This window comes from Paralichthys olivaceus, chromosome 6, assembly GCF_024713975.1.
Source record: "Paralichthys olivaceus isolate ysfri-2021 chromosome 6, ASM2471397v2, whole genome shotgun sequence".
NCBI lineage: Eukaryota > Metazoa > Chordata > Actinopteri > Pleuronectiformes > Paralichthyidae > Paralichthys > Paralichthys olivaceus.
In genome coordinates this window covers 3,461,660-3,478,045 of record NC_091098.1, presented here as the reverse complement: position 1 = coordinate 3,478,045, position 16,386 = coordinate 3,461,660, and the positions used below count along the sequence as shown (strand labels likewise).

At 40.3% G+C, this 16,386-nt stretch overlaps 1 protein-coding gene across 1 annotated transcript in view; it reads left to right on the top strand.

Moving 5' to 3' along the window:
* prkcz (protein kinase C, zeta) overlaps nucleotides 1–16,386 on the top strand; it is a 118,750-nt gene that overhangs the window by 5,777 nt on the left and 96,587 nt on the right. Inside the window, exons 2-4 of the mRNA XM_020103240.2 lie at nucleotides 6,248–6,369; nucleotides 7,975–8,064; nucleotides 8,430–8,480. Coding sequence (XP_019958799.1) covers nucleotides 6,248–6,369; nucleotides 7,975–8,064; nucleotides 8,430–8,480 — 263 coding nt within the window. The remainder of the gene's footprint in view (nucleotides 1–6,247; nucleotides 6,370–7,974; nucleotides 8,065–8,429; nucleotides 8,481–16,386) is intronic.

Here is a 16,386-nt window from a genome sequence, read left to right as displayed (position 1 = left end):
CGAGATACATGAGTACCGAGAGCCATTCTAGTTACTTACTCATTTCTGTCAGTTTGTTAAGTATATTTCATTCGCATGAGGCATCTGCATGTCTTAGTGACTGGGCTGTTACTGTTGTTTGCCTCTTTTTAAACATGATGGAGCGTTTATATTCAAAAGGAAATAGTAGCAACTTAGACCAACACCAAAGCACCTCAGTGCTGAAGTTTTACTGAACCCCAAGCCTCTTCACATTCCAGTGATCATGTGTGTCCTAGGCTAAAATTACCACTATGAGTGGTTGATTACTGTAAACGAATTGCGTAGCTTCTGTATTATAGTCTCAGAATTTGAGGACTTAATCCTATTGGCAGTGCGCAGAAGTGAGAAGCAGTAAATTACTGACAAAGCAATTTTTTTAAGGTACAAACTTGTATGAAAACCCCAAAATAACGCTCTAAGCGGATTATTAATATGCTTGATCAATATAACCGAATTATTTGTATCAGAACAATTTTATCCCAAGCTTCTTGACCCATATAAACAGTTGATCAGTATATTGTGATCACTATAAGCAGTGTCCAGTGTATTACCGTGTTATCACACAGTATATGCACAAGTTATCTGGGAAGATTCTGCGGAGTTGTACTTAGGTGCATGGATCTTATGGTCTTCACAACTGAAGAAGCCTCTTGGTTGAGAGATGAACTATTTTTAAGAAACACAACCAACTCGAGTTGCCCATGTACTGGTGTACAACTCCTGAAGAAACAGGACAAAAAGAATGAAACTGTACTGAAACTGTGAATGACTGCTCTGGGACAACTTGGTTTGGTTCTAAGGGCTTCATTAATAAATGGCCTCCTTTTAAAATTGTAGCAGTTACACAAATGTTTTAAAACAATAATAGTAGGATATCTCAATAAAATGTATTTTTGTGTTAGTTGAAGGTGCTCCTCAAAAACACGTACAATGCCCATTACTTTCTGTAAGGGAAACAGCTTTTGTAATTTAGATATATTTCAGTTTTTGATTTTCAGTCCATTTGCAAAATGTATAAAATAAGTTTTTACAGCATCATTACATGTTGTTGAATAAACATTCATGGTTAATAAAAGAAAACAAAATAAATCATGCAAATTGTGACTGTGTAGGAATACTTTGTTATCCCAGTATATAACTACGTTACTTGCTAAATAGATGAATAGAAATATTATCAATTATTTCCTGTTGATAGACTAATTGACTGCTCACATCATGTGTAAGTGCCTGACTGAATAGTGCTGTGGAATGCCTTCTAGATCCATGCTGGATTAACAGTAACAAGGTCCAAAGCATACTGAGCCAGGCTTACACTGGCATCTCATAATGAAGAGGTCAGAAAAGGTTTAACACACTCAAATATTGAGTGTGAGAAAGAAAAGCCTCCTTGTTCAATAGTTTATTAATCTGTTTAGCACGAAGAACCACACTGCTCAAAATTATACTGTGAGTTTCCGCTCTTCTTTGTTTGAAAAGTTAAAGGTTTACAAATGACAACCATCCATCCATCTATACATACATACATACATACATACAGCTTTTGGGGACAATATTTTTATATTATATTTCAATTTGAATATGAATCACACTTTAAAATCCCCATTAAAATTAGACAAATCCTATTCTATATTACAGCACACAACTCCCAAATGACATGGTATGTGCCTCTTGTTACCATCACATTGTTGGTCACACGCCTTGATTAAGAACTGTAGTGTCATATACTGAGCAGACAGTGCAAGCCAAGTATTTTAACATTTAAAGGTCCAGTGTGTAAGATTTAAGTGAAAGGGAACTATTGGCAGAAATTTTATGTAGAATAATCCTCATGATGTTTTCATCAGTTTATTTAATCTAAATTGTATGAATTGTAGTTTTCTTTACCCCAGAAAAGACCCTCTCTACGGAGGCAGCCATGTTTTTTGCAGTCATCCAGACTGGACAAACTAAACACCGTTTGAGTTTTTATGACAACTGAAGCTACCACAGGTTCTTTTTCATGTTTGGAAATGGTAAATAGTAAAGGAGGCAATGAATCTGAACATCTTGACTTTTTGTTACTCTGCTCCAGACACATTTAAGTGGTAATCAAGAAGACTTATTGAGAAAGGTAGAATCTATGGCTGAGAGGGTTAGATGCCGTCATTAGTCATTAATTTTTTTATCATTTATGTATTTTTTTGTCAGTTTTAAAGCAAGAATTGTAAAATGGGCTTGTTTATACTTTTTATATTATGTCTCTGATTTGTTTCTTTTTAAACTGAACATGCATTGGCTCTCTCCAACATGAGGGAAAAAAAGATCAATGTTGTATAGATAACAAGTTCCTGTTATTATGCTCCCATGGCAACCTGTTATGAAGTGTATATGTTTGCATACAAATAGAACTGATATGCAGTAAATGTTACAAAACATTCTTTCAGTCAGTCAGTAACATTATATCTCCCAGGGGCAGTGTTCACGTGTCCCACAATTACAGATCAATCGCTTGGTGGGTTAATATGACCAGAGGCTGCCACAATAATCCATCATCATATGTGAGACATCCTCATCATCTGTTAAAACCTCCGAGCTATGGAAAAGACGGATGGCTGGGTGTAGTTCATGCACACTGACTAAGGGCTATTTAAAAAAACATAAATTACCAGTCAGGCTTAATGGAGTTTCCCACAGTAAGGTGAAAACAGAAAAGTCAGTGGTTTTGCCAAAGAACCAGCACACAGTGAGTTGCACAGTTTTATATGCCAGAGGTGGAAGAAACACTTTTTGACAACATGTTGATCTTCAGGTTTCTGCACATGACCGATCCCCCAGTGTGCCGAGCATTTCTGAGTATAATTACTCAGTAAACAGAGCAAGGGTTAGTGTGTCTTAAAAGTGAGGCAGGAGACCCATGTAACTCCCCCCTCGGTCCATAGTCTTTCTGTCTGTCTATATGTGGAACGTATAAATTGTTAACTGTTCTTCTAATCGGCTTCACGTTTGGCATGTCTATTTTAAATGGCCTGAGAGAGACAAGTTTCAAGCAATTTTGTCATTCCATACATTCAATATTAACATAGCTACATACTGTAACTTGACTAAAGCCCTCTGTAGCAGCCAATGGGGGCAAGGCAGTGTGCTTTCAGTCTGTGGACCGAGTTGAGCATGTCCTCGTCTACATCCTCGGATAAACTACAGCGGTGGTCGCGACCTGGGTCAACTGTTGGTCAAAATGCTTATATCCATCATAGAAACAACATTCATCGAAATCACTTCCTCTTTAGCAAGGTGTCTTTAAAGTAAAAGCACAATGTTCCTTTTGCTACAATATATAACACAGTATCAAGCTGAATTATGTGCTTTATTTTGAAAAGTTTTGAACTTGAGTCTGAAGATTGTGTCAATTGCTTAACAGACCTCTGAAAACAGCCAACATGCAATGTATAAAAAAATAAGAGCAGATCAGTAAATCATTCAAACTTATATATAAACAACACACGTGAAGAATAATAAAGCAAATTCAGTTTCATTTTATGAAAAACACTGACTATAAAATAAACCAGATTGGATGAACCCAAAGTTTTCTAACTTCACTCTGCACCATAGTTCAAAAAAAGCTCTGCACACAAACAATAGAAAGTGACAGTGTGTTGAAGAACTGTTTGAGGAGGACTTACTAATGACAAGGAATCATTCTGAAGTAGCTGCAGAGCTTTAACACAGGACTAGAGCTTTAACTGCACTAGTGCCTTTCCTTATACAATTGCTTAAGTATGAAAAGCACGATAAGAGAAGCAACTGATAAAATGACAAATCAATATACAATATCATCTAATCATACAACATACTGTATCAGAGTTAGCTCAGCCAGATCTCATTTTATATGCAGCTCAAATACTGGATCAATATGAGGTAGATTGTCTATATATAGGCATAACCCTTCTATGTGCGTGTTCGTGTGAGACACATCAATCCACACTGACTTGTGTGGGTGTAATCTCTGTGAAGCAATTCCTGCTGGGAAGCAAGCTGTCTGTGCCTTGTCAGAGTCCAACAAACACTCCCCATAAACACTGAGTCACACACACACACACGCATGTGCACACACACACACACACACACACACACACACACACACACACATGTATTGTATTTATTTGGCAGCTCCAGCACTCATACGGTTAAAAACATAGGTTATGATACAGCATATCACCTGGGGGTGTGTTTGGCCTGTTTCGATTACTGTTGTCCACAGCATTGTAGTCAGGCAACGGCGGGGCAATGATAGTTGATGTTTAAACTCAACGTGCACACCCTTCTTTAAAATCATCTAGCTGATAAGAGTAATTGAAGGCCATTGGCACTGACAAGAAATTCAGCCACTTCTGTTTCATGTTCAGCTTTTCATGTTCAACAACAGAGAGATGAGAAATAAATAAGTAATGGCCACTGGTTTTAAAATCATCTTGTTTGTAATTTATTTTGATAATCAGCTCAGTCTGTGCTTCAAAAGGTTTTAGTTTGTCCAGTTTGGACGACAGTTAGTGGACCCCCCCTCCATGTAACTATAATGTTTTTAAATATAAAGGCCCCATTCTGCAATTCATATAATTTAGATGTACCAAAACAGTATACCAACAAATCTTACACACTGGACCTTTAAGTTTGCATAAAATATGAAAAAGTATTGATTCACCCTCGGTACAGAAACTCAGGGATTGTATAATACTGTATACAACTGTAGATATGAGTAATTCGTTTTCTATTGCTATGACTACTACCTCTTTCTGTCTTGTTACGTTGTCACTGACAATGCCCCAGTTTGTGTCTTGTGCAATATTGTTATCAGGTGATCTTTGCAAAAAAATGTGGATAATTTTCAAATTGGTGTGGAAGTGTTTCTAGAATTCTCAAAGCCTCTTTTTCAGTGCTTTGAATCACTTTCCACTGTTTCCATCCACAGATGGTATAAACTCCATTGTTTTGTCAGAGTAGTGACCTTATATACAGTCTATGGTAGTGACTGATCATCAGGTGCAAAATCAGAAGTGTGCCTGGATTTAAATGCTGCATAATCTATTCAAACTGTGCTTGTTAACATCAGTGTTTAAACCAATGAGCAGGTGAGACTGACCTGCTGCACAGCAGACAGGTCCAGTAATTCACATTCTTCTTAGTCAAAGGGCTATACTGCTGTACTCTGTCAAACCAGCTGAACTCACCAAACTATCTGAAGAGTAGGCCTCCTCATCTGTAACCACGGTGCAAGACTGTAGAGGAAGTTTACCTGCATTCAGTAATTGTGAGTAAGGTGAGGTGTAATGAAACAGAGACAGAAATCACTATTGAAATGTCCACAGTCACAACGACAAAATCATGATATACCAAAATCATTTTTCATTTCACAATCAACATGTAAATCAGAAAAAGTCAGGGCTTGATGTATAGTGAGTAAGTAAAAAGTATTACATGTCACACGTCACACGTCTTCAAACTATTTTGGTCGTATCAAATCATCACATCCGTAGTAAAAGTTTGGTCTTGTCTTCTCTACTGTTGATATTATTTGAATGGATATTGTCATCCATTAAAAAAAAAAAACTCTGTCCACACGACACCTTCGTTTTACAAAATATCTCATTCAAGGCGAGAACAAGCATGTCGGGTCAGTAGGTTAAAATAAAGTCTACATCAGCGATCCGTCAAATATCAGACAAGAACACTATGATCCAAGTAATATTAGGCACGGCAGACCAGTGAATGCTGGTAATGTGGTGCCTAAATGATACATTTAGCTTCATAATAATGTATTGAATGCTTATTAAACCAAATAACAGTGGGTATTTGTGAAGTAAGCTGTGGTCATCGTTTCTCAAATGCTCTGTTTCACATTTTTGAGAATCTTCACTTTGGAAGGTGTTTAGAAGCATTTTTTTAATGCCATTAAACACCATTTGCATAAGGATGAGCAGCCTCAGGGGGAAAAGGTTGTTTTGCAAAATATCCACATTAGTGTGGACAAGGTGTTAGACTATTTTAATGCCCCCCTAAGGCACATTGAAGTCAGCAGTGTGGAAATATTTTTTGTTGTCCAAAACCAATGGATTTGGAGAATTGTTCCACCACTAATAGTGACTGTGTTTTTCACATTGTTGTTGACTCACTGAAGAGGGGGATTTCTTGATCTCTGCTCAATTTAGACAAAATGACTCAATCTTGACATTTTCTCTGTGTTTGCTTTCAGTAATATGTTGATCACAGACCTGGCTCCCACTGTAACCTTTGTGGAGTTGTGTGAGGAGGTGAGAACGATATGCAGTGTTGCCAAGCAGCAGCCCATCACACTCAAGTGGATCGATGATGAAGGTGGGTATGCCTCATATTAATATTCTGTGCGTCATTCTGTCTCGTCCTCAGGGTACCTTCTGTGTGTTTTCCTACCACTGCTGAACTCTGGCTAAAGAAATACAGCACAGTGGTCAGTCTGAAGCCACTGGTGTGAATTGAAATGCTCATTTCCATCTGTCCACTATACTTTCTGCTTCCAAGCTCTAATACATGGCAGCAAGAGCTGTCACAGAGGAAGTGTTTTGTTTGTTTGGGGGGTTTTGTTGCAAAATGTATTTTCTCATTTTAGTCAGATATATGTAAGTCAATCAATCAAATTGTAATTGTAATTGCAATTTGTCTCATAAGTCACAAAAAGAGTGAGAGAAACTACTTTGAAAAACAACTACTTTTAATTGGAAAATAAACAGTTGAAACCTCAAGAGTCACATGAGGGACGTCTCTCCCAGGACGGACAGAAGTGAAATAGATGCTACAAGCAACAGATCACATCAACAAATTGACAATATATTCAACATTCATAAGAAGAGACATTGTCTGAGATGGAGAGGTTTATCAATAAAAGTATTTATACAAAATAAAAAGTCTGACAGAAATGAAGGGAGCAGTAATTCAATTCAATTCCATGTTATTTGTATAGCGCCAAATCATGATATACATTATCTCAAGGCACTTTACATAGAAGGTCAAGACCTTAAAATCATAGTAATATAGAGAAACCCAACAGTTCCCACAATGAGCAGCACTTTGGTGACTGTGGAGGAAAAACTCCCTCATTAACAGAGAGAAACCTCTAGAAGAACCAGGCTCAATGTGGGCGGTCATCTGCTTCGACCGGTTGGGGTGAGCAAAGAAAAAGGGGGGAGGAGAGGAGAGATGGGTGGAAAAGAGGGGAGAGAAGAGAGAGTGATAGTGGGGAGGGGGAGTAGGGGGAGAGAGGGAGGCGAGAGAGACCAGGAACACTTGAGCACCATCAGGTATTAGATCTGACTAGTTAAAATGTAAACAACAGTGTAAAGACATTTAATTATTATTGATAACAGACACAATTCATATCATAATGAATTACTGAGATATTGTAATTAATAATAGTAATAATGGTAAAGTTGCTGTCCTGACGTTCCGGGGTCAGAGATATCTGAAATGATCATGTATCACTTAGCATAAAGGAAGGACTTAATTTAATTTTAAGGCAAACAGCCATACTGGTTTCCAATGTATGTGGCCCATATAACATCAGATAACACCAACAGCTAAAAAAAGCCTTCACCTCTGATGAAATCACATTTAAATAGTACCTTATCTCACACTTTTAAAGAAAGTGAAAAAAAGTTCCTGGATTTAATGGGTTGTTCCTTGGGTCATGCTCCACCCCTCAGTAAAGTTTCATGGAAATTGGCTGAGTAGTTTTTGCCTAATCCTGCTAATTTACAAACAAACAAATCCAGATGAAACATAAACTCCACTTGTTGGAATGAATTATTCAATTACTATAAATATAACAGTATAAAGATCATACTTTTAAATGAACATTGAACATCACTGTTACATCAACTAATCATTGTAGCTGTAATCAGGTGATTATATTGATAAGAACGTGTTTGTGTTTGTCTGTTTGCTCAGGGGACCCTTGCACCATCTCATCTCAGATGGAGCTGGAGGAAGCGTTTCGAATTTACCACCGAACCAAGAAGTCTGGACTGCTGCTGCACGGTGAGCTAGGTCCTATTCTAACAGAACAAGAATCATTTTAAACACTTTATTAATGGCTTGAATCGAGTGTGTATTTTTCAATAACTGTAATGAGTGTGGAGATGGCTCGACATTTTGTTAAACCTTTGTTGAGGATATTAATGTATCAAGCTGTTTATTGTGTATCTAAAGCTGTATATTAGTCACGATCGTTGCTAATGTGTTTCTACATTTTAAAACGTATTACTTTAATTCTATTCAAGGGACATTTCAGGCCTGCAGGATTTTTATTGTCATGACCTGTGGGTTTTTTTCCTCACACTTCTCTTTGGGAAAGTAAAACAGCACATTGAAATGTGTTTTCTCTGATTGTGTATCTTTGGCAGTTTTCCCCAGTATCCCGGAGCAGCCTGGCATGTCCTGTCCCGGAGAAGACAGTGAGTAAACCTGCTCTGCTTTCACTACTCCCTTTCTAGGTCTCCCTTCACAGCGGGACCCCTAATGTTATGTGCTTATGGGCAGTCAAGATCCCACACCTTGTATCCAGCAGGATTGTAAAACTTGGTTCAGTGCCTATTCAGAAACAGGGCTTTGTTGTAAGTGGAGCGAGAGCTCTTTGGACTCATAAGCCCTTGTCAAATCAAATCAAATTTTATTTGTAGAACCCATATTCACAAATCACAATTTGTCTCATAGGGCTTTAACAAGGTGCGACTTCCTCTGCCCTTAACCCTCAGCAGACGTTGTCAGACATGACATGAAAGACTTTCTCCAGCGTTTTCCTTTCACACATGAAGAACGCAGCGGCAGATTATCCGCACAGACGCCGTCACAAAAGCAACAAATCCTCCGGAGTGTTCTGGTGAGGGCTGGTGCAGCAGGCAGAGGCAGGATGCTATGGAGATCAGGTGTTTTTGTTAGTCAACACTGGCATCAGCTCTTATCACCACACTCTATCTCTGGAGTCCAGTGCATGTCTGAGCTTCAGCAGCTCCAGAAGACTCCACTGAGTACCAGCCATCTGTCAGTGACGATTAAAGATTAACCGTGGTCAGTAAATAACACATGCAGGTTTAATCTGTAAAATGGAGTCAATTAAATATAAACTAACCACACGCAGGGCAAACAGTTTTAATAGAAGGAGAGCACTCATGCATATTTCTTCATACAGGTATGTAGACACAGCTAGAATTTAACCTACAGCTATCAAACAACAGCTCTGCATATTAAAGAACCTTTCCCTCAGCAAAAGGGAGGTAGAGGATCCAATGAACTGTTGGGTCTCATGTGTGGTTTGTGGTGTCTGTTGAAGCTTATTCATGGATCATATTGTCCAGGATTTTACAAAAGCTACCAATTACTCCTCTAAAGCTCACTTGTCACCTTCTACATGTGATAAATGGTAGATGGTCGATATTTATATTTTTTTTGACTTGATGACCACTCAAAGCACTACACTTTTCACACACACATTCATACACTGTATCTGTTGGCAGTACTTACCACTCACCAATCACACACTCCAAGCACAACCTTTAGGGGCAATTTTGGGGTTCTTGCCTACTTGGCACGTTGAATTAGGGAGACTGGGATCAAACCGCCACCATCTGGTTTGAAGTTCTGTAGCTATAGTCATTGGGTCTTTACTCTGGTGAAACTTTTATGTGTGAATTAAGGCAGCTGACCAAAATCAAACCATCTTGATAGTGCGGACCTCACTATTTTGGCTGATCAGTCACCAAAGGTGGATCTGTAGCAAGTTCCTGAAAAAATTACTATGAATCCTCTGAGATCATGACTCTGTCGAGTAAAATTGTTTTCAATAAATGAATGGACAGATTGAAACTATCGATGAGTATGACGAATTTGATCTATAAAAAAGACCTGATGGTTGGAGAAGAGTACAAATGATTTTGAAGTTGTTATTTTAAGGTAAAAAAAAGTTGCATAGTGTTGCTTTAACTCAGACTTAGGAAAACAGATAGCTTATCAGTAATATGTTAACTTACTGATAAAACGTGTGTGTGTATCTCAACAATCGATTCTCAGCAAACTTGGTTTGATTATTGCCTTGGAGGGCATCTCCAGGTAATTCAATTCTGAAGCTGATCAGATAGGTGTGGAGAGGACTGTATGCTTGTTCTATGCTGAATACTGCCTGCTGATGACTACCAGTGCTGCTGATGGTCAGTCTGACTGACAAACGGCACTCCTGTGGTTTCTTTTTCTTTTCTTTTCTCTGCCGTTCTGGCCACTGTTTACGGTGTGCTTCTGACCACATCGCTGCTCTTACCTCCTCCAATGCAAATCTCGAAGCTGAACATGCACATGCACCTTCCCTCTGGATGAATCTTTGCCATCTTTCTGGCATCTCTCTTCCCCCTACACATTGCCTACTGACATGTTTGCCACTTTGATATTTTAGCCACAAATAGGCCAAAGTTATCATTAGCCTCAAACCCTTCAAACTGTAAATCTCCCACTCTTTTGACTTAAAGGTACAGTATGTAGGGTAAAGAACACTACAATTTAATGTAGAATCATTCTCATGATCTTTTCATTAGTTCATATCATCTAAATTTTATGAGTTGTAGTTTTCTTTACCCCAGAAAAGGTCCTTTATATTTAAATACTTTATATTAACATTGAGGGGACCCTCTCTACGGAGGCTGCCATGTTTTTTACATTAGTCCAGACTGGACAAACTAAACACCTTTTGAGTTTTTCTGACAACTGAAGCTACCACAGGTTCTTTTTCATGTTTGGAAGGAGAGGGTGAGGTGAGGGGTGTTCAGCTGCAACATGCAACTTCAACACTAGATATCACTAAATTCTACACACTGTACCTTTAATGACATCAATGGTTTCCACTGTTTTGTTAACTCAGCACAATGCACACAGGACACAAAGCTTTGATAACACCTATTACATTGCTACACGCAGTAAACGCAAGAATTCCGCACCACCGTGCACCTTGCTACCTGGCTGCTCTGGTGCACGGTTCTCCTGTCTCTGATGTGATCTTCATGGATCTACATTTCAGTCGCTCTCCTCGGTCTCTGTCTCCCTGTGGCAGCTCTGGCACATTTGAACAGGGGAGTGATGAGCTATCTGGACTCCTTTGCTAATCATCCCCTGCTGCAGCCGGAGGTGCTCAACTGAGTCACCTCCACCCTCACAGACTCATATTTCAGGGCAGGTGCGTGGTGTAGCTACCTATCACATTCTGTCTCTGTCGGTAGGATGCTTTGTCTGGTTGATGTGTGGACTTCTTTATTTGCGTAGGTTTCTTTTACAGACTGGCTTTTTGGTGTCTGTGGGTGTTCCCTGTAGTCTGTATTTATATATGTGGGGTCCAGTATCTTGGCCAAGGTATCTGGGATCGAACCAGTGACCTGCTCTTCCTCCTGAGCCACCTTTTTGTCATCATGAACTGTTGGCATGCCAGCTATGCCTGCAGGAAGTAGAATGAGAATGCTGCACACACAAGCACACACGTGCATGCACACATCTACCTTAGTGAGGACACTCATTGACGTAATGCAGTCCCCAGCTCCTTACCCTCAACCTAACCATCACATCTTAATGCCTTAACCATGTTTTAAGCCTACATGTCATCTGATTTCCTCCTCGGAGCTGTGTTTGCATGCACACACTGTAAACATTGCACACAAGATCTTGCCCAAGGGCGTGCGTGGGGTGATACATCTGCTACCATTGCCACTTCTGGTTGTGGACTCAAAACACAGTGTATATGATGCCGTAATTGTGATGATGTGTAAATTTAATTTGAATGTCGGGGCTTCCTGACACTTGGATGACACCACACAAGCAGTATGGGGGCATGTTGTGTTTTTTTGCTGTTGTTGTATTATACCTGAAGAAGGATTCACCAGTTACTACAATTGTTATGGATTTGGCTGCAACACTGTTCACCCATGAGACTCCAAAATTATTTTGTGGACTCGAACACTTCAGACACCCCTTCATCGGCATAGTGGTGAGTAGATAATGACTGAATTTTCATTTTTCTGTGAACTATCCCTTTAAGCGGATCTTCTTGAAGTTGGAGCTGATAGATGATGAAAAGCAATAGCTTCACTTCTTTAAGAGCTGCAACAGAGAAAAGAAAGACGTTGTCTGTGCTCGTTCCTTCAACAATCGGCCAAAAATGCGATGCTGCCAAGCGACCAATCACAGCTCTTGCGGTATGCATCGCCTCGACGCGTAGTTACATTTTTGGGGAGGTGCATGTCAGGCTAAAGCGTATAGCTACAACTCAGAAGCATGAATTAGCCTTTTTCCCTTCCCTAACCTAAACCTAGCCCTAACCCTAAAACCAGGTCTTAACCCTCAATCAGCCCTTTGAATTTGTGAGGACCAGCAAAAATGTCCTCACAGCTTCAAAATATCCACACAATGATGTTATTGCACCAAAATAGGCCCTCACAACTAGATAGACATGCATGTGTGCACACACAAACACACACTGCGACTATTGCACATCGTCACAACTCATTTATTAAATACAGCATTTATTGAAACATCATCCCTGTTGATACTTTAGTTTACTAATGTCAGATACTGATAGTAATGTCAGTTATGTTGACATTTTTTAATTTGTTAGTTTTGTGCCATTAGGTATGGTGTACGAACAGGATTGTTGTTAAACTGTAGTATCTGTTGTTGCGTTAATGTGAGTGGTCTCATCTCTCTCCCATGTTGTTTGCTGCACTCCCTGACGGTCTATTTGCTGTGACAGCATGTTTCAGCAATTTTTGGATTGCACATTGCATGTGTGAGAGAGAGGGGGGGAGAGAGAGATTGGAGGGCAGTCCTGTGTTTTTTGCCCAGAGGCAGACCACTGGTTTGCTTTGAGAAGAGCAGAGTGTGACGGTCATTCTATTGATAGGTAATGATGGATACACACTTGTACAGCATTACACACACACTCACTTGTTGACGATGAATATGAGTGCAGAGAGGAGGGAAGGATAGAGCGGTTCCTTTTGAGAGATGACGAGGGGAGGAAGGAGGGTGACATTGTTTCTCATTCATGTTTAGAAAGTGTCTGTTTTTCAAGGTTGACTCTGTATTCATATCTCTTGAAGCATGCAGCAGTTTGTGTCGATACTGAAACATTGAATACTCGGTTCACCCAAATCATCACAAACAACATTTCTAATTTCTACAAGTTTTGGTGGTCTTTGGTTTGAACTGTCCTCCACTGAGACTCGTTTGAGCCATCAGAATACAGCGCAGGAGCATTTTGCTTTTGGTAAAATGTACTGCAGTAACAGGGACAGTGGTTTATGCTGTTTTTCCAAAGCGGATTGTTATTGATATTGATTATTTGATAGTGCAAAGCCCGTTCAAAACTTGCCTGTTTGTGATGTTCTGTTCTCTTGTCCTGTGTTAAAGCTCTGGAGCTACTTCAGAATGATTCCTTGTCATTAGTGAGTCCTCCTCAAACCGTTCTACAATATACTGTGGCTTTTTATTGTTTGTGTGCTGGACTTTAATTTCATCCTACCTGGTTTATCTGCAATGACGATTGTCAGTGACTTTCATAAAATGAAAGTGAATTTGTGTTTTGTGATTTAAATCAGTTTGAATCATTTAAAGAGCAGGTATTATTTTTTCATACATTGCATGTCAGCTCTTTCAGAGGTGTCTTAAGCAGCCGACACAATCCTCAGATCCAACTTCTATATTTCAAAATAAAATCTTGTTATAAAGCATTACAGCAAAAACACTGTGCTTTTACTTTGTAGAGAAATTGCTGAAGAAGAAGTTATTCTGTGAATGTTGCTGCCATGACAGCAACTCCCCTAAATGGCTCTGTCAGTCCAATTCATTGAAATAAAAAAAAAGATTTGATCAAAATGATCTGATGGCAATTTTGACCTGCAAGTCGACCTTGTTGTTGACCACTGCTGTAGTATTTCAGAAGATGAAGAAGAAGATGTTCAACTATTAGCACACTGTCGTGCCTCCACTAACTACTACAGAGAGTCTTGTTGCTGCTGTGGAGCTGCTGGAACCAGACAAATTATAATATAAAGAACCATCACAAAGCAGCATAATGATGTGGAGCAAGATCCTAAAATAACATGGGAGGGGGTACTATGAGGAAACAGACATACAGATCAGCTATATATTTTATCCACTGGATTTAGGAGTTTATATGTCAGCATTGTTATCAGGGTACCATGTTCATGTCTTATCTTATTGTGTAAGCATCCAAATATTTGTTAATTAGCACGAAACACAATGGACCATTTAAGGTGGTGGGAATGTGGGCATGGAATCAAACTTTTAATCATCCTTTACAATTCATGATGAACACAACTGACTATAATGTACCAGATTCATGCCATAGTTGGTGGGTAGAATGCATCCTCTGGGGGCTATAGCTATCTGTGCCACATTTAATGGAAATAAAGAAAGTAGTGGAGCAACACTAAAAACACATCAGCAGTGATTTTTCTATCAGCTTATCTCCTACAGCTCTGTTGTAGAAGGACATCACTGGTTTTATGTGCCAAGAAGTAATCTGTCTTTGTTCTGTGCTGCCACAGTGAAATTTATGTGAGCAAAATAAAAACAGAAATGTTTTATTGACTCAGGGAGAAGCTTGGGAGAAGCTTAGCCTTAAAACGACTGAGGTCATGAAAGGTAGAACTGTTAAGAAGTGTGTGTTTGGTTGTGTGTGTATCTTTGTGTGGAACATTTTGATGGAGTGAGGAGTGTTTAAGGGTTGAGACTTAATTTCTGGGTTTGTTTTAGGTTGGGGTAGGGGATTTAGTTGTGATGGTTCAGGTTAGGGTAAGGAGCTAGATAATGCATTATATCAATGAGTTGTGGCTGTGTGTGTGTGTGTGTGTGCCTGTGCATGTGTGTGTGAACAGTCCTCCTCAGTGTGGACACAGAATGATGGAGGGTGAGAGGAGATGGAAGTGTTAAAATCCTGGATGATGCGCTCAGTGGATGGAGGCTGCCCTGCATTGAACTGGATTCTCTGGCAGAGCCGCCAGCCCCCATCCCCATCACCAGCACCAAGCCCCGCCCATCCCCCCACAGCCCCACCCTCCTCCTTCTGCCCAGCATCCCCCTCTCTCCCTCTCTCTCTCTCTTTCTCTCTCAGCTGTGTGGCACTGCTGTCTCTCCAGGGAGGAGCCTACACGATGCTGCATCACACAAGACACACAGGCGGGTGAGGGACATAGTGTGAAAGTGAACTAGAGGAGAGAGAGGGAGCGTTGTACCGTGCAGATATCGGCTATTAAGATACAAGGCAAGCATTCCATTTTTACCCCTTTTATTCTTCTATTTTTGGCTTCGCCTGCCATGGCAAAAAACAACGAGATACGACTAGTTCTAGGCAGAGCGAGGGACAAGCTGACAGAGACAGAGAGAGAATTAAACCTTGAAAAAAGCTAAGCAACTCAATCAGCTGTGAGGAGAGAGAGAGGGAGGGAGAAAGGGCAAGTGAGAGAGCGACGAGGAGGGAGGAAATAATTAAATATATCCCAGGGAGGAGAGAGAGAAAAAGGGAGGGATCGTCAGAGAGAGGGAGAGGAGGGGATGTAGCAGTGTGTATCCTCGCCGGCTTACCACATATACACACACACACACACATACACACACACACATACACAAGTACACATACACACAGCCTGGATAATGTGCTGAAAGAGGTTGGTGAGAGAGGAAGAAGGCAAACCGGTGAGCTATCTCTCTTTGCATCCATCCATCCATCCATCCATCCATCCATTCTTTCATCAATCTGTCTGTTTTTCCACACCATACCCTGAGACAATGGATTTGGGCGAGTGTGTCCTTGCCTTGATTCCTATTTGTGTGTGTGGGAAATCCATCTGCCCCCATGATTAGGTTGTGTGATTGATTTATGCCTTATCGCCCATCGTGTCACGCACTGCAGGCAGGGATTGTGTGCATGCAACCTGCTAGCTCTGTTAGCATGGACGGGGGCTGCTCCCAGCTGGCTTCCGTCACTGTATTGTGGCTCTGTCGTTTTAGCAGTCCACTCAGAGGCTGCACCTGCCAACCAGTGCGACATGGTGTCGGTGTGCTTGTGTGATTGTGTTTGCGTGTGCAATGGCTGCATTGTTGTGGAGGAGTTGGATTTCACCATTATATCAGGCTGGCACTGGTCTTAAATTCAGATGTGTGGCAGCTTCTGGTGTAATGGCTCTAATGCAGGTCGATGGCACATTAGAACACTGTTACACTGCTCATACTGGAGCATCAATCGACTGCATGCTGGACTAATTGCTGTTTCAGGGGCATATCCATTCTGACATGAATACATTTCTGTCA